This window comes from Mycteria americana, chromosome 5 (genome assembly GCF_035582795.1).
Source record: "Mycteria americana isolate JAX WOST 10 ecotype Jacksonville Zoo and Gardens chromosome 5, USCA_MyAme_1.0, whole genome shotgun sequence".
NCBI classification, from domain to species: Eukaryota; Metazoa; Chordata; class Aves; order Ciconiiformes; family Ciconiidae; genus Mycteria; species Mycteria americana.
Window position 1 is genome coordinate 56,692,838 of NC_134369.1, and position 19,550 is coordinate 56,712,387.

Here is a 19,550-nt window from a genome sequence, read left to right on the forward strand (position 1 = left end):
TTATTTGAGGTACTGGTCATTTACTGGTCAGATCATTTTGTGGACGAAGGTGGTAAGTGAACTGCAAGTGTGGGCAAATGGAAATTTCAGAGGGTGTGTAATTGGGGGTGCAAATAATTTGTGTGGAGAGGCACATGCATATAGGGGAAAGAAGACTCTTAAGGCTCTAGTAGATAGGAAGAGACAGTTTTCTCCATTTTGCCTCACAGCATCATCAGCAGAGACAGACTCCTCCCATCTGCTGGGCTCAGCAGCATCACTCTGTGAGCGGGCGGGAGGTGGCTGCATCATCCCAAGGTGCTCCCTTCCCAGAGGGCAGGCACATACACACACGCCTGCTGGTGCTGACCCAAGGACAGCAGCTACCCAATATATTTAGGTTTGTGTTGGTGCTGCCTGCACCCAACTTAACAATGAAGGGACTTGACTGTCAAGCAGAAGGACTCCTTGCATTCTTTGGAAAGAATTCAGCATCCTACAGGCTTTGAGCAATAGAAAATAGCAAAGCACTGGGAAAACCCTCAAAGCAGTAGTTGCTGGCTGGTCAGGATACCCCAGCCGTGCTCTTCCCTCACTGGGATAAAACGATGAGTCCTATAATGCACCACGGATCCCGACTCTTCCGCTTCAGGTCTGCCGGTTGGAGCAGCCGCTGCATCCACAGCTCCCCACCCGAGGAAAAAGTGGGACTGGTGGTGAGTTCTGTCTTTGTGCCCTCACTTTTCCTCTTCTCACCCACTGGGTGCGAGTCCCAGACTTCTCAGGAAGAGCTTTCTCTTTCTGTTCTTTCCCATACAGACAGCATAGGTTTTCTTCACCCCAGCTAGAAGCCAGCTGTCCCCAGGAACTCCCTTCTACTCCGTGCAGAAGTTCTTCTCTTCCTACCTCCTAGATGGCAAATTTGTTCCTGAGAGGAAGGGAATGCTCTCACAGCATCCTACAGAGACATGCATCACAAATTCCCATTTCTGTGGAGTGCCTTTTTAATGAGTTTTGATTATACTCCCCAGCACAGCTACTCTAATATGTGATTATAGAAGACATAACTAAATTTTTAGCAGCAACTCTCTCCCGTATTATATCAACTCCCAGTGTTAGATACCCAAAGTTCTTGTATATGATTAGTGGTGAGCTGCACTACTGTAACTATTAAGCAAGTAATACTGTTTCTATAAAGATTTTATTCATAAAAAGCTCAAGAAATAGGCACAAAATATACTGACTCTGTAGGAAAATAAGAAATTTGTCTTTTAATGTGTCTTTTATGCTTTTAAATGTGTCTGTGCATGGCATGGAGTAAGAGAATTTTTTTTTCCAACTGCCATGCATTACTAGTGCTTCTAGTCCAAACATGTAAAATAATCCTCTGTGGATTATTTTTCCTTTAGAATCTGTCACATTTCTGGGATTATAGCTACAGAAGTTCAATAATATAACGTAATTTGATTGGCAATAGACTGCTTACCCTGGGAGCATTCCAGTTTGTTTAGCTTTATTTAACCTTATTTCCTTTAATTTAGGAGACAATCATTGGATTCTCAGCATTTTCACTGGCAGTGCTTGGACCAGCTGGATGGTTCCTGTGTCATCTTTCAAGCTATAAAAAGAAATAGAAAACATCCTTTCAAAATTAACGTCTGGAGCTGTCATACTCCTAACTTGGACTCTCCTGAAAGGGAGAACACAGGCTTGAGGGCCAGTTTAAAACAAAATTATTGAACCATGAATTCAGGTTTTATGAATGTCACATTGCTTCCATATGAAAAAAACATGTCCAGATAGAGAATATGGCTAACTAAAGTCCCAGTTCACACACTATCATCAGTCCTGTGGGACAGGTCCCAGGTCAGAAAGCTTTTGCAGGTATTGTAGAACTGGACCCAGACATAAAATGGTGTAGTGATGCAAAATAGTGGTAGGTCTGCTCTTCCATCTTCCGCTGCAGTTGGACCAGTCTGAATCTGTCATCAGGTACCATCAAAACTTTAAACTAAATAAATGGGAGAAAATACAGAAAAAATATTTTTATACTACTTTCATTTATACTTATCTCACACAAAAACTCTGAGAGGTTAAAATTATTTTCTTGAAAGTTTATCTTTAACCTTTACATGTGTTCTTTTGATGTGTTCCCCTACCTATTCTACTTTTCCACCAGAATAAATGTTTTTCTGCAGGTCATGATTGTCAGATACTTCGATTTATTTTCAATTTTTAGATTAGAATTTGTGACATTTGAGAAATTTTCCCATGTTTGCTATTTGTAATGAATACTATGATAAATACTTCGAAGTCTAGACTGTATTTGAAATAAGTACAACACTTGTTATGCCATGTTATATGTATTATAAAGGAATGTCTTCTAATGATTTCATGTCTGTCTTGCAAAAAAATACAGAATATTAACCTTTTGTGATGCTTAAGTATTAGTTGTGATGCTTAAGCATTAGTAGAATATAATTTATAATTCCATCAAGTAATTTGTAATGTCTAATATCAAAACAGATTCTGAAAGTAGGGCTGTGAATGTGTAAAAATGTACATTCTTGCTGTACTTCTAAAGTATGATTTTCAAATAAATTGTCTGAGTTCCCTTCAGTCTTTTAACCACAACTGAAGTTTTCAGAGTGAGAACCCTGACTGTTTAAAGAAAGCGGTATTGGTTTATTTTTTCCAAAAAACTATAGCTTTGTCACTGAATTGAACAGCCTGATCTGAAAGCCTGGTTACGTATGTGGAAAGTTTCCCACAGATTTTGATGAGTTTTGGATAGGTGCCTACATTCCTGGTATCCAGAGAAAAACCCATGCCAGTAACTGAAATGCTTGCCCTGCATCTGACAAATGCTTGTGCCTGCTTGTCCTGCATCTGATTTTGTCATCCATCTCTCAAGGTAAAATGCATACTTGGGGTATGTGAGTGAAACACTGAGAATTGCACTAGATTAAATGCGGTAAAGAAGTAATCTGGTGTTTAATATCTGGCAATATAGATATATAGGGTTGTTTATATTGAAGCAGGGATAATTTTTAGAATCTACTGTCATGGTTTAACCCCAGCTGGCAACTCAGCCCCACCCAGCCGCTCACTCACTCCCCCCACAGTGGGATGGGGGAGAGAATCAGAAGAGTAAAAGTAAGAAAACTCGTGGGTTGAGATAAAGACAGTTTAATAGGTAAAGCAAAAGCCACACACACGAGCAAAGCAAAACAAGGAATTAATTCGCTACTTCCCATGGGCAGGCAGGTGTTCAGCCATCTCCAGGAAAGCAGGGCTCCATCATGCCTAACGGTTACTTGGGAAGACAAACACCATCACTCCGAACGTGCCCCCCTTCCTTCTTCTTCCCCAGCTTTATATACTGAGCATGATGTCATATGGTATGGAATAGCCCTTTGGCCAGTTTGGATGAACTGTCTTGGCTGTGTCCCCTCCCAACTTCTTCTGCACCTGGCAGAGCATGGAAAGCTGAAAAGTCCTTGACTAGTGCAAACATTACTTGGCAACAACTAAGACAGCAGTGTGTTATCAACACTGTTTTCAGCACAAATCCAAAACATAGCCCCATACTAGATATTATGAAGAAAATTAACTCTATCCCAGGCAAAACCAGCACATTTACTTACCTAAAGGACTATTTAAAATTTAAGTACTTTTTCATAATTTTTTTCAGATTTCCAGTCCACTTGAAGCATTTCTTCCTAAAAGTAATATGGATTATATTTTACAGGTGTTTTAAAATCCTGCTGTTTTTGTGTAGCCCTCTTTACTGATGGATTGCAAATGGATCTTTAACCCTGAGACTGGAAGCTCTGGGGAGTGTGGAGCACAGAAAACCAAGATGAAAAGGAGGGAAGCCAGGTCATTGCAGGCACCTTTATTGCTGTTAGTGTGGTATCAGTGAGCTAATAAGCTTTACCAAGTGCAAGAGCTTTTATTTTCTGGCCTAAACCAGCCAGAGTTCAGCCAGGGCTGGGCTGATAAATGCAGCCAGTGGTGCCTGGGGCTCCAGCTCCACCAGCTGGTTTTTCCTCAGGCTTCCTGCAGCTCCCAGAGCCATTTGGTCAAAATGGTTGGTGAGTTCTGCATTTCAGCAGCAATGACCCTACTTGCAACCCAATGGGTCCCCGAGTGGTGCTGAGCTTTGTGTGTGGACATCAGTGGAGCCCTTTGCAAAGAGAGGCAAGAGCCACCCTCCTCTAATTCTACAGATGGGGAGTACCAAGCATGAAGCGCCTGCCCAAGACCGGGCAGTAGGCTAGGAAGAGGTGGAAACAGACTGTTGGAGGAAGGTTCCCTGCTGTGTTTCTCATTGTATATCTACATCAATGGTTTGCATTTCTTGCAGATGTACCAAAGCTGGCTTTAAGCTGGCTATGGGTAGTAGCACAGGTAACACATATATGCCTAAGGGTAAGTTGCTGAAGCCTGTCCTTCCATAGGAACATAAGTAACAGCCATTCCAGCTAAGACAAAAGGTCTTGTACTGAATTAAACTTTGGAATATTTACATGGTTTGTGATTATAGTCATGTGCTGCAGTACATATTTATGCTAAAATATTCATTATAGCTCTGAGTAAGTAGGAGAAGTGGCCATGGTGCCTTTCAGCCACTATATTGCCTCTTCTCAAGAATGGATGCTCTGGATGACCTCACACTTAATTTAAGGGACCCTGTAGTATTCGGCTTATGGTCCATACACACATTGGGTCTGCAAAAAGTAGCTGGGGAATACTAACCAATTGTCAGTAGGCTTAAATTTGCTATAGATAGGGCAACACATCCACTTGACAATTTGTAAGGGTCTGCAGATGAGGAAAATATTGACATTCCAGTGTAAAGTGCAGCGGCTTTCCTACAGGCTGCTCTAAGGGTGCTCCAGTTCTGTCAATTTAGTTCACTTTGTGTTTCACACCAAGGCTCTAGTCTCTGATAGTCCACCCTTCAGTTCATCTTATGTAAAAATTATGCTCTGAGTTTCTCGTCTTCCATGTTCATGTCTTAGCCTTTGGGCCATGATAGGTTTAAGAAGGCAGTTTTTTGACACTTGTCATTCTGATTCCTAAAGCATTACTAACACTACAATGGGCTTTTACTTTAGCCCTGTAGGTAGTTGGTATAGTCAATTCTGCACAAGTCTGAGATTAAAGGTAACAAAAACATTCACGTTATTGGGGGGAGATCTAATTCAGCCAGGGTGATGCTAATTTTCACAAACACAGCATGGTAGTTGTCACAAATACTGCGCTTCTTAGAGCTAGTAAAGCCAATCTCAGATTTTATAATAGTCCTAGTACATGCTCATCAGGTTTGTGCTAGTTCTCTATGCAGGTCACCATTTATTTCTCAAAACTCCACTGCTATGGCAACAAATTAAGTATTTTGTTCGCTTAGAGGCTAATGAGATTAGTCTAGAAGAGAAACTGAGGGCATTTATCAGATTTTTTTTTTTACAGTGGCAGATACTGACCAATGTAATAATAAAGCTAACATCGACAGATTTAATTGAAGTAATTGTCAGAATAAGAAGAAAATTACAGATTTGTAAATACAACCAAATAACCACTGCATTTCCTAATTATATTTTTTTTTCCTCAAGTCTTATTTGTTCTAAATTGGGGAGGGAAAGAACCAATATTAACATTACAAGCTGGCTACTCTGTTGGGATCACAGTACTAGCAATGAGACCCAGAGCTCTTTACTGCTCAGTCTCTCACTTTAAATCAACCCAAGCCAGTGATGACTGAAATGCATTTGTCACATGCCAGATGGCATAACTGATATGGGTTGGTGGCTTCAGCCAAGCTTCTGATCACATCATGATCACTTCTGCCATGACTGCCAACATCTATTATTCTATTCTATTCTATTCTATTCTATTCTATTCTATTCTATTCTATTCTATTCTGTTCTGTTCTGTTCTGTTCTGTTCTGTTCTATTCTCTACCCTATCCTAATTTCTATCCTATCCTAATTACTATCCTACTGTACTCTACACCTTCCTCCTCAGAATAGCTACATTCCTGTCTTCCCACAGCAGGAGGTCTAGCTGATTTTTTTCTGTACATACTGCTGTGTGATAGTAACACCAAAGGCAAGATAGGAAGTTTTCCTTGCATTTTTATGTCTCAGCACAGACTGGATATTCTTCTCCTGGGAAGAAATTATTTTCCTGCAGACTATCAGCACAAGACTATACAAGCTGTCAGTAATACTGTGTTACTTTTGTGCATAGACATGATTTTCTGTGAGCAAGAAGAGGTGCCTTTCCTGTTCACTGTCTCTTAGCTGATGCTGGTTAACCCAGGTGTCTGAGCCCTGAGGAGCAGCTCCAGAAATCATCCTGTGTCAACCAGGATACATGCTGTTGCATATCTGATTTGAGCCTAATGGTTCAGTTTAATCCCAGACAGACATTTTCCTTAAGCGATTATCTATTTCACTATCATTCGTGAGGATTAATGCTTATAGACAGCAAAGATTTAGGGACAAATTAAATTTAATGGGGTCTAACTATTGCTGTCAAATGCACATGTCTGAGCCTGAGGGACTCTCTCTGCTGTTTGAATCTGCCAGGGAGGAGATCAGTCCCTACGCAGGTCCCGTTCAGGGGCTCAGACCCATACCAAGCACCTTGCATCTGGGTTAGGTTAGCCTGGGGGTAGTGGTAGATACCCAGGGAGCACCACGGGGTTTGAAAAGTCCTGAGTGCCAGAGAAGCTTGCCCTCTCCTGCTGCTGCTCCAGTTGACTTGTTATGTTTGGCTTTTCTTACTGGGATTACTGCTGGCTCCGTCAGACTCTACTCTCCCTTGCCTCCTTTATATCATGGCAGAGCCTTCAATTCAGATAGGCTTGTAGTGATTAAAGCAACAGTTTGAGACATTCCAAGCATTTTCCCACCTCTGCTGCGGGGTTTAATATCCCTATCACAATGCAGTTAATGATAAGCTCCTGCCAGAAATTGTGAGCAAGTTTCAAAAAATCAAGACATTGGCTTAAAATAAATTAAATTGAAAGTTGGCTGGTTTTATTTGTTTTGTGTTTTTTTTACAAAACTTACAAAGCATTTAGGTCCTTGCCTCTCATTTAGGCATTGAAATCCTCATTTGTTTCAAACATTGTTTATATTGCATTTGAGTCTCTGAATGTGTCAGACAAGGACTAACTTTTATTTAAAATTCAAAACCAGATTCATGTAATTACCTGACTCTGGAAGCTGAGCCTTTAAGGAAAACACCATGAGAATGTATCTAGAGTTGGTAACGGTGAGCATCTCTGTATACAAACATGTACATACATACCTGTAAACAGATACATAGACAGATTTATTTTTTATATATGCACATATTCACTTTAATTTATGAACAATTTAAGAAATTTTCTGTACATGATTCAAGGTAGGAGAGCTTAGGATTTTGTATATTTCAGAAAGGATTACCTTTCTAAAAGTAGATTTGTTAATGCCTGGAGATTAAAAATAAATGAACAATACTAGATTTTGTTTTGATTCTGTTCAGAGACACAAAATACTTGAAAATGTAATTCAAAGTGACAACAGTCACATAAATAGTGAGTTCAGCTCTGGATGACTTCTTTTATTCTTACAGTATATTTCATTAATTTATTATTGAATTATGTTGTAATTGCAATTCACACTGTTATGGCAGACCAAGTTTAGTTAACCAGCACAAAGCACACAGTATGCTCCCCATCCCTTCCAAACCTTATCTACCTTGGCCTGTAAAACCCCCAGTGGAAGAAAATATGAGAATTAACTCTCTTCAGTCAGCAAAAGAGAGAATGTGGATTATAACTAATTCCTCTGTAAGAGGTAGGTATATTTTGTAGCTCTCTTGAATATACTTTGTCACCTTAATATCCAGACATCCAGCTGACTGATTTTCAAGGATCACCTCCTTCAAGCACCAGAATGGTCCCTCCCAAAATGGAGGAAGCCAAGCACAGGTCACAGGAGGCTTGCATGGAAGAACAAAGTATTCCTGACAAAAGTTAAGCATAAAAACAAAGCGTACAAGAGGTGAAAGCGGGAGCAGGTGACCTATGAGGAACTTAGAAACACTGGCTGAGGGTGCAGGGATGGGGCTAGGAAAAGCAAGGCCCGTCAGGAACTGAATCTGTTGAGGGAACATGAAGAGCAATGAGAATGGCTTCTACAGGGACATGAGCAGCAAAAGGAAGGCTAGGGAAAATGTGGGTCCATTGCTGAATGGGGCAGGGGACCTGCTGATGAAGGACATGAAAAAGGCTGAAGTACTCAATGTCTTCTTTACTTTAGTCTTTTCTAGTAGGACCTTGTGCTGGTTTTGGTTGGGGTAGAGTTAATTTTCTTCATAATATCTAGTATGGGGCTATGTTTTGTATTTGTGCTGGAAACAGTTGATAATACAGGGATGTTTTCGTTACTGCTGAGCAGTGCTTACACAGAGTCAAGGCCTCTTCTGCTTCTCACCCCACCCCACCAGCGAGTGGGCTGGGGGGGCACAAGGAGCTGGGAGGGGACACAGCCGGGACAGCTGACGCCCACTGACCAAAGGGCTATTCCATACCATATGACGTCATGCTCAGCATGTAAAGCTGGGGGAAGAAGAAGGAAGGGGGGCACGTTTGGAGTGATGGTGTTTGTCTTCCCAAGTAACCGTTATGCGTGATGGAGCCCTGCTTTCCTGGAGATGGCTGAACACCTGCCTGCCCATGGGAAGGAGTGAATGAATTCCTTGTTTTGCTTTGCTCGTGTGCGCGGCTTTTGCTTTACCTATTAAACTGTCTTTGTCTCAACCCTCGAGTTTTCTCATTTTTACTCTTCTGATTCTCTTCCCCATCCCACTGTGGGGGAGTGAGTGAGTGGCTGGGTGGGGCTGAGTTGCCAGCCGGGGCTAAACCATGACAGACATGCCTTCAGGAATTGCAGGCACCTGAGGCCAGTGGGAGATTCTGGAACAAGGAAGACTTACCTGTCAGTAGAGGATGATCAGGTAAGGGAACATTTCAACAAACCAGACATACCCAAGTCCATGGGACATGATAGGATGCACACACAAGTGCTGAGGGAGTTGGCCAATGTCATTGTAAGGCTGCTTTTTATTATCTTTAAAAGGCCAAGGCAACTGGGATAGAGTCCTGAGAAACAGAAGAAAGCAAATGTCATTCCCATTTTCAAGAAGTACAAGCAGGAGGACCCAGGAAACTATAAGCCAGTCAGCCTCACCTTGATTCCTGGGAAGGTGATGGAGCAAATAATCCTGGAAACCAATTCCAAACACATTAAGGACAAGAAGGTGATTGGGAGTAGTCAGTGTGGATTTACAAAGGGAAAATCATGCCTGACCAACTTGACAGCCTTCTATGACAAAATTACTAACTCAGTGGATGAGGGGAGAGCAGTCGATGTTTATCTTTACTTTAGCAAGACTTTCATCACTGTCTCCCATAACTCAGCATTAACAAACTGATGAAGTATGGACTAGATAAGTTAACAATGATGTGAATTGAAAAGTGGCCAAACAAACTGTCAGGCTCAAAGGGCTGTGATCAGTGGCACGAAGTCCAGCTGGAAACCAGTCACTAATGCTGTACTACGGGGGCCAATGCTGTTTCACATCTTTGTCAGTGACCCAGATGATGGGACACCCTCTGCAAATATGCAGATGGTACAAAACTGGGAGGAGCGGTGGATACACCAGATGGTTGTGCTGCCATTCAGATGGATCTTGAGAGGTTGGAGAAATGGGCCAATAGGAGTCTCATGAAGTTCAACAGATGAAAATTCAAGTTCTGCACCTCGGGAGGAATAACATAAGCACCCGCACAGGTTAGGGGATGACCAGCTGGAAAGCAACTCCACAGAGAAGGACCTGGGGGTCCTGGTAGACACCAAGTTGACCATGAGTCAGCAATGAGCCTTTGTAGCAAGAAGGCCAAGAGGATTCTGGGCTGCATTAGGAAGAGCATGGCCAGCTGGTCAAGGGAGGTGATTATTCCCCTCTACCCTGCACTGGTGAGACCCTGTCTGGAGTGCTGTGTCTCGTTCTGGGCTCACCAGTACAAAAAAGACACGGACATACTGGAGTATGGGAAGGGCTAGACGATGAAGAGACTGGAGCATCTGTCATATGAGGAGAGGCTTAGAGAGCTGGGATTGTTTAGCCTCAATGAGAAAAGGCTTGGGGGGGGGTGTCTTGTCAATGTGTATAAATACCTGAGGGGAGGGAGTAAGAAGACGGAGCCAGACTTTTCTCAGTGGCGCTCAGTGACAGGACCAGAGGCAATGGGCACAAACTGAAATACAGTTAAACATAAGAAAACATAAGAACATAAGAAAAAACTTTTCTACTGTGAGGATAGTTAAACCTTGCAACAGGTTGCTTAGAGAGGTTGTGGGGTCTCCATCCTTGCAGATATTTGAAACCTGACTGGACATGGCCCCGAGCAATCTGCTCTACTTGACCTTGCTTTGAGCAGGGAAGCTGGAGTAGACAAGCTCCAGAGGTTCCTTCCAACCTCAGTGATTCTATGATTCTGTGAAATTTCCACTTATGAACTCAGAAAAGTACTATTTGTTCTTTTTGGTTTTCATCAGTTGGTATGTAAGTTTTCCATTCCCCATTCATTTATTGTTAAAAATATGTTCTTGCATTAATGACTTGTGGACTTTCAGATGCCTGCAGCTTTTATGTGTTCTCTTAACTGAGTGTATGCAGAGGTAAAAAGCATATGGACATAGCTGCATAAAAATGTTTCCAGTGGAGCGCTGTACCCATTTTATTAGGCAAATTCATGAGGATCTTGCTGAGAAATGGTGACTTCTGTTCAGCACAGAGACTTGAGAAATTAATTCCCAGAGTGCCATGTTCCTGTATTTGCTCCTTTATGACATTTGTTCACAATTTAAAGCATGAGTCTCTATATGTGTATTAACAAACTAGGCAAATCTATCAAATTGTTTGACCAAATAACAGATGACTCGTATCAGGATTTATTTGGGGCTTAGGCATTGTTTAGGCATGCAGAAGGACTTATAAGCAATAAATTGGTTTCCATATACCTGAATTACATGCTGAACTGTATAGGACCTTGTTCAGTAAATGCAGGCATACCTGCAATTTTCAAGCACTTAAACTAAAGAAGAAATTTTACATGAGAAATGGAATTCATATTTTCTCAGTGTGTTCCTGCTTTATCAACTTCAGTGTTTTTAGTAGGCTCACCACTGCAGCATGTGAACACTTGGTATATTTTAAAGGATACCTATGGGAGCTCAGTTCCTCTCAGTACACAGTTCCCTATTGTTCTGTAATAAGCAATAAAGCAGTTCAGATTGATTTGTTGCATCAACAGACAGAAATTCAAGATAAAGATGAGACCTGCCTTCAACAGCTTATTTCAGTGAGGTCTGAATCATTTGAGGTCAAAACATTTGTCTATGTTTTCATCACTTATGTTCTATGTTGTGAGACCTAGGGTTGGGGGAAGTGGGGCTTGTAGCACCACGTGACCTCCCTAGGCACTTCATTAAATTAAAGAAATAGAAACTCTCACTGACTTCAGTAGGATCAGATATCACATGTCAGTTTCTAATAAAGAATAAACTTAAATGTTTACTCTTAAATGTTTAAATGTAAAAGAGTAAACTTAAATGTTCAGGTAGCAACCTATGGGATCTTGCAGTGAGCCCAACGGAAAGAAGGAGACCTATGGGAATACGCCAGTGCTCTTTGCTTTTGTGAAGTACTGCTCAAGGAAATGCAGGTGTCTCATGCCTTTCAGTTAACTCATGCCTTTCAGTTGCTGATCAGTCCCACTATAGTCATTGCAGCTTGTTCATACTAGCCAGTGGTAGTGCTTTAAGTTGCTTCCTCTCTCTCTTTGGGGCTCACAAGCAGCAGGGAGTGTGGAAAGACTATGGCCTCAAGGAAATGCATTAAGAGCTCTATTTTGGACCTAATTAAGTGGTGTTGGAAAAACATTGCACATTCAGTATTTTTAGAAGATTGCTTTGAGAAAAAAAGCCAACCTGTTAAATACCAGTGAACAGCATCTGCCCCTTCACTGCAGTTCCCGGCATGGAACGTGCATCATCCCCAAATCAGGGCAGCAGTAATTTGGATGCACTGCCTTGCATGATGAATAATAAAACACACCTATTTTCCTCCACCTCCACAGCATGGTTGTCTTTGGCTGCCATAGGCCTACTCATCTAACACAGCCCAGCCTTTTGAGGGGAGTATGTCGCAACTGGCTTTTTATCTATAAACATCAAGGCTCCCATGCCCTAGCTGATGAAATACTACTGCTTGCACATACCTTTCTCAGAAGTGTGAGGATCTGAAAAACTGTTACGGAAAGTTTCAGAGAAGAGACTCATAGCTAGCCGTTCATTTCTGATACCTGGTAAGGCCAAGACAGGATGCTGGGGAAGCTGACAGGACACACACTGGTGAAATAATTTCTCTCAGAGCAAATGCATAGTGATTTAAATTGTATTGTTATTACTGTACTCCCACCACGACTGGTCTTTCCATCCCACCTTCGTCCTGCACTGACGGTGCCTGGGGCAGTAACCATAGCTGGGGACTGGTGACTGAGAGGGGACATTAGGGCTTCCTCTCTTCGGGGAAGGGCAGATGACGGCAGGACCATCCCTGAGATGTTTGGCACACCTTGGGAACAAGTGGGGATACTCGGCCAGAGGCACCTGACTGAGGTACACAGCAGGAGCCCAGGGGGTCGAGGGGAAGAGAAGCAGTGAAAGAAACAATATTCCTGTTTCAAGCAAAGACTAAAACGGAGTGTACAGACACAGCCCCATGAACAACCCCTAACAATAATGCCGCCATCCCTGGCCTAGCTCAGTGCTCTCCCTCTTGCAGCCCCCCGCAGCGGCAGGGCGGCGGGCCGGGGGGTGCGCACCACCAGCCCCCTCCGCAGCTCCAAACACCCTCGAAGCCCCGCGTGGTCAAGATCGTCCGGCCCGGCACCTCTTGCCCCAGCGCTGTGGCAAGCTCGGTGCCGAAGGCGGGATAACGTCCCAGCCTGGGGCGGGTGCTTCAGGGCTGCCCCGGGGCGGGCGGGGCAGGCGGACCCCCCCCCGCCTCGTCCCTTGCGAGGCCGCCCCCATTCCGCAGCCGCGCCCGCCCCCGGCCGCCAGACGCGCTTTCCCTTTAAGAGTCCGTTCCCGCCCAGCCCCGCCCGCCCGCCGCTGTCCGGCCCGCAGCCCTGCGGCAGCGGCACCGGTGCTGAGGCCAAGCGGTCGCCGCCGCCTTCGCCGCGGCCGGGGGCGGGCGCTCCTCGGCGGCTAAGGGGCAGAGCGGGGCGGCAGCATGTCCACCAAGGCGGAGCAGTGTGAGTGGCGGGGCCAGGCGGCGCGGACCGGGGACTGTCCGAGGGGAACGGGGGTCGGGCGGCCAGGGGCGCCTTCCCGCCCGTGGGGCTGCCTTGCTGCCGGCTGTCAGTCGCCCCGGCGGGGTAGCGCCGCCCGGCCTCCTCCCGCCTTATGTGGCGTCCGCGTAGCAGCTAGTGCAAGGGGAGGGGGGGCTGCCTGCATTCTGGCTCTTTCTGTCTCAGCCGCCGCCGAGTGCTTGGTGGCGGCGGCCCCCGGAGCATCTCGCCTCCCGCCCCGCGCCTCGGTGGCGGGGTGGCCCTTCTGGGGGGGCGGTGTGTTTGTGCAAAGGCAGCGCCGGGGACCTGAGGGGAAGAAATGAGGGATCAGGGATCTCAGTTAAGGCTGTGACCGCCGGCTTGGCCCTCGGCCCCGCGGCGGGAAGGGTCCAGCCTGCCTCGCTTGCCGGTGCTGTGCCCTGTCCCAAAGGATGTACCCACCTGAGAGACTGGAGAGCCGACTGCAGAGACCAGAGGTGACCCATGTGTTGCCATCTTGAAGGTGGTCTTGCTGTGAGATAGAGAAGGGAGGTGTGCTGTCATTCTTGCCTGTGCTGTTCAGCTTTTGAGTGAATGTAGACTAGGTGTTACTGTCTTGCCTACACGCTGCCTGCCACAGCCCCCAGAGTCTCCCAGCAGGAGCCCCCCGGGTGCTGCCATCCCCCTGCCTGGGGCCTGGCATGCCTCCTCACAGTCACGGGCATTTTAACCACCGTGTTGGCTAGATCTGATCGGAGCAAGATCAGATGACATGGTGGTTGGGACGTCAGCAGCTGGGCCATGCTAGTGTTCCCCACTGTTGTTACTGCTGATAACAACTGATGTGTCTGTGCAAGAGCCTTGGTGGGAGGCTTAAAGAAAAATACTAGGGTAGTCGAGCTTGTCACCCATATCAAAGCTACTTTCTCTCCTGATACAGTGTCATGGTTGTGAGCCAGGCAGTCTGTGACCAATAGGTTGGATTGATGTTTGCCATGATGACATTATGTGATCTGACACTTCACATGCTGAGACTTGCTGTCTCCTTCCTCCAGATCACTGGGAAGGATCCTTGTATTTATATATGCCTATGTTGAACTGATGTAAGGAAAAGAATACTTCCATTTTTTTCCTTTAGGGTTTACTGCTTATTTACAGTGATGGATGATGTTGCTATTAAAGTATTATGTGAATGCTAATTTATTGCTGTAGGGATGCACTTTTGGCCTCATAAATAGAGACACAATGTTCTGACTGTGCAACAGCCCTAACGTGTGCTATGTTCGGATCTGTACCATTCTGTTCTTTCTGCCTTCCCCACCCCCCACCTGAGTTCTGTAATTGTTTCTTCTTTCTTGTGATACTTGTACATTAATTATGCTTCTTTCACACTGGCATGTGGAAGAATTTCTGCTGCCTTTTGTCCCAACGCTGCCTTTGGCATTTTCTTCCTTTTCTATTCTGCCTTCTCTGTTCTTCCATTCCTAATGCTTTTGGTCTGCTCTGTTTGAGCTTCTCTTTCATATTTTCTCCTTGGCTGTTTTTTCTTTTCATCCCCTTGTACTGTTCAAGACACTGCATCTTGCCCTGCTGTGTCCCTGTTGCTCTCTATTTTAAGATTTACTTGGGATCCAGGTTTCAGATCTTTCTGTGTCCTAACGTTCTTTTTCATGATGCTCCAGGTAGAGTATTTGGTTAATGGACATATCCTGTGCGTTCTAACCTACTGAATGTATTTTGTTTACCAAGGCTGTTCCCCTGACTAGTTCTTATGACATTACCAAATGTCTTTGTCTCTACACAACTTCAAGATTCCCTCACCTGCAATTTTTGACAAATGGCGATGGACTCCGACAAGGATTATATTGATGTGCATGCATCACTATCAGGCAAACCTTCAAACCTCAACTGTTGCTGTTGTTGCTTTTGCCCTCATTGACTGACAGGCAAGAACCAGAATGTCTCGGAAAGGAGTTGTCATGTGTCATTAATGAATCTCATTTTACCAAGAACGGCACCAAATCACTACGAATGAGGAAACACACTGATCAAAACAGAAGAGGTGCTGGTCTAAACATGAATCTGTGGCTACCCCACAGCTCTTTGGCAGGTTGTATGAATAACAGGTAAAACGGTGGCAGTCTGGGAAATCGTCTTGAGAAGCCTCCCTTTTTTGTGACCACATGCATCTCGCATCTCATACCAGCAGTATTGACAGTGACTTTCATCATTTGACTCATCACGGCATGCCTGAGGTGTTCTGTTGTATGCAGAGAAAATTAGTTCTTTTTCACCTTAAATAGCTGTAACTGGTGTTTAGTTGTGGTAAGTAATGTGCTGGGAATGCCTGATGCCCACTCTGTTCTTCTCCAGGACAGTGGAGCAACCAAGACCATCTTTAAAGACTCCTAATGGTTTCACTCTTGATTCAGTCAATGCTTACAAGGGGGCTAGGGAGTTTAGTTAGGTCTGTGTAGATCCTAGAGAGGTACCCAGCAAAGCACAGTGGAATAACTTTTTTCTTTTTCTTTTTTTTTTTCTTTTTAAAATTTGTTTTATGTGATGACTATGACAATGGCTAAGTACTTGTGACTTAGAGATACACTTTTCAAAGTGTATCTCTGGGTGCTCAGAAACTCAGAAAATTGGGTCATTCACACAATTCTGTATCTTGAAAGCTGGCAAAGTTTTGTTCTGGAGCTTTCCTTCAGAAGGTTCTTTGTGTTTTGGGAGGCTGTGCTGAAATTGTCAGCGTTCTGCAAAACAGAACTGAGAGGTCAGTTAAAAATCTTTAACCTAAAGCTAATGTTAATATTTAGGCTTTATAAATAAGTTTTCTGTTTTGGTATTTTGCCTGATACAATTGCGTGACAATTCTGATTAATAGAATAAAGAAGTAAATCTATTTATTTAAAAAAAAAAAAAAGTGATTCTGGATATCCTATACCCTGTATTGAAAGTAAGTAGCTGTAGAGAGGCAGACAGTTCTCTGAAATACATCTAGACCAGAATTCTGACATCATCTTTGGCATTTTGTTAATCCAATTCACTTACAGATATCTGACAGCAAACCATGGCAGCCACAGTAAACTGTGCATCTTGCCGTGAAATGTTCTTTGTTGGGTACTGTGAAATGTGGTCTGTTTTCTTTGCAAATCTGCCTGGCTTCATATTCTTTTCTCCCCGGCAAGAGAAAGTAGCGTCACAAAATACATTTATGAAGTAATTCCTTCCTTAATCTAACCTAATCTAGATTAGTTTTTATAGGGGTCTTCATGACAGTTAAAAAAAAAAAAAGTGTCTATCTCTAAATAATCTGGTAAACTGGCCTGGAAATCTGGGACTGAAACTGAGATAGTGGGCAAAAAGAATGAGGTGTGGGACGAGGAGGGGAAAACAGGTCTTGGACTGCTAAAATAAACTTCTGTAACCTGGTGTGAAACACATCATGACCAAATGTTACTACCCCAGTGGTTTTGGGAGTGTGTAGGAAGCTAGTTATGGCTGGTCTCGCAGACACAGGGATAACCTACTGCAGAGCACAGTTCACATGCCGCAGGCCTGTGCGGTGGCCTGAAAGGCGCTGAACTTGCTCCTCGCTATACTGAGGCAATCTGATTCCATGTGACAAAACTTCTGTTTTCAGTTGTTTGGGGGGAAGAAAGAAAAGTAGTGATTGATTTTAATTATCCATTAATGTCACCTTAAAATAAATTTGTGAAGTAAAACACTTAAAAGTGAGGAAGTATAATGAAAGTTGCTCATGCATCCTTACTTTATTACTTTTGCATATGCATTATGACAGTGTCCCTAATTCCATTTTTACTTGCTGTTTTCCCATAGATCCCAGCCCTGTTCAGTCATATGATGGGCTTTCTCCCTGTGATGAAGCAGGGTAATATCGTGAGGGAGGCTTTTATCTGTAGAAGCCTTGCTTGCTGTGGAAATTGGGAGGGTATGGTCAGTACAGCAGGAAACAGGAGAAAAGATGATCATGATGAGGGCTGTTGGGTGCTGGGTTTCTTGTTATGCAATTCAAGCAAACAGTGTTCTTCGCTTGATGATTATTTGAGTGTTCCTCATTTTATGGATAACTGGCTTGAAATTGTCCAACCTCATTTGTTGTGTGACTGAGCACTCACAGATGCTTTTGTTTACTGGACGTGAAAGTCCAGTACATACTGCTATCTATTCTGGCAAAATGGCTCTCAGTATCTCAAGCTGAGCCTCCAACAGCAGTTGCAGACACTGATCTTGGTGTCTGTCCTTCAGTCTTTTTCTGTAATATGGATACAATGTTACCCCTTCTTATTCAGCTTGTCAATGATAATAGAAAAAAATCAGAATGCTCATGAAATGTTCAGATACAGCAGCAGCCAGAGACATAGGGGTGTCTCTCAGGAAGTTAGTGCCCTTCTATTCAGTGGAGGACTTAATGGTATTCATTCTTTAATAAATGCCATTTGACAATGAGAATAAAACAAAGTATTGACTAATTGCTCATTTAGGAAGCACAACTTATCTTCCACACTGAAGGAGCCCTGTAGGAGAACAAGGTATATCTTGGTGTAGTGAAAGGCTGTCATAATCCATATGCTCAAGGGCTGAAGTCATTCAGAAGCATCTTCCCTTTTAACTGCCTATTACACAGTCTTGGTGCACTTTTAACATTATTAAGAGTTTCCAGCCAGCTCTGCTTTCACTGAGGCCTTGTCTGTACAGAGTGAAGCTATGAACAACTGCTGAGCAGTCTAGCTGGAAGTGCAGTTGAGCTGGTGCAGCCCTCTGCCACAGCCAATGCACGCTGTTTCTCAGCAGAGATTAGTCTGAGCAGAGCGAAAAAGAGTTCAGAGTGTGCTCAAGTGTGTCTGCATGAGACTGTCTTGTGCCATACAGGCAGTGTAAGGCATTGCAGCTATGGTGGGTAATCACTTTTTTCCAATACTGAACAAGGATCTGTATTAGAAAATAAACCCACTATTATTTCTAAAACAAACAAACAAAATGGTTTCAGTAAAGGTGTAGAGCTCCTACTGCTCTTTGAAATCCCCTTACCTGCTTGATCAGGCTTCCTAAGACACTTAAATAAACAGCACAGATCTTGTCATATCTTTAGTTCATTGCATAAAGTAAATGTATGTCCTGAAGTAAATCACTTAAGCTCTCTCTGTCTTAGCTTTTATCTCTGCTTTGGCTGTAGAAATATTTATCCGTCTCACATGAACCTCCTGTGATCCAATGACTCATTCATTATAAATGAATGTTGAGATCCTTGGAGACACAGAAGAAGTGCATTTTTTTGTTTTATTTTGTTTATTGGTGTTTTTTTTTTTTAATTCACTGGCACTAAGTTGGTCTAATACAGATGCAGGCATTTGCTTCTGTGGCTTCCCCTTGGCACTCTTGCACTGGAGTATTCAATTTATTCAGTCAAAATAGAAGGAATGTAAAGAATTTTCTGGTTTTTACAGTTTAGTTCTTAAATAAAAAAATAATCAGAAATGGTAGGAACAGACATGATTCTGTCAAAGTCTGCAAAAAACCTAAATGAAAGTTTTTGTGTTTGTTTTTTGTCTTTTATGTAGTTGCTTCCAAAATCCGTTACCTTCAGGAATACCACAACCGGGTTCTTCACAACATTTACCCTGTGCCCTCTGGAACTGACATTGCAAATACTCTGAAATACTTTTCTCAGACGTTATTGAGGTAAGTTTTAACTGATGCTCTTGAAGAAAAAAGCTAAAGAATTGTAAGGCGGTATTGATTGACTTCGAATTGGTTGCAAGATTTAATGGGTCAATGCTCAGCCAAAAAGAGTCAGAGCATAATTTAAGAAAGGAATGGTATGAATTAATCTCTTCTGTGGCTGTTGCCCAATTTGCCCAGTTGAGCTGCTTATTGAGTGGCTGATTCTAAAATAAACTTGGTTGATTACACATTTGCTTGGCCCTCCTAAGACTTAGCTGAATGCACAAACATGCTGAACTTGTGAAGAAAGGAGTTTGTGACCTATAGAGTTTTAGATGTGTATACTCATGACCTCTGTGACAGTCCTGGTGCCTCAGGATCCTAGAGCAATGAGCCAGACGAGCAGAACTGGGTTCTTACTGTGCCATAGTTCAGCTGGCTGTCAGGTTTGGGTTCTGGTTCAGTCCCTTATAACAGAACAAGT

General features: G+C 43.4%; 1 protein-coding gene across 13 annotated transcripts in view; it reads left to right on the forward strand.

The window, feature by feature from the left end:
- Positions 1–13,218: 13,218 nt before the first annotated feature.
- Positions 13,219–19,550, forward strand: part of UNC79 (unc-79 subunit of NALCN channel complex) — a 122,277-nt gene continuing 115,945 nt past the window's right edge. For all 13 annotated transcript variants that reach the window (XM_075503480.1, XM_075503484.1, XM_075503485.1 and 10 more), the window contains exons 1-2: positions 13,219–13,363; positions 18,964–19,084. In XM_075503480.1, the coding sequence (XP_075359595.1) occupies positions 13,342–13,363; positions 18,964–19,084 (143 nt within the window). In that variant the 5' untranslated portion in view covers positions 13,219–13,341. The remainder of the gene's footprint in view (positions 13,364–18,963; positions 19,085–19,550) is intronic.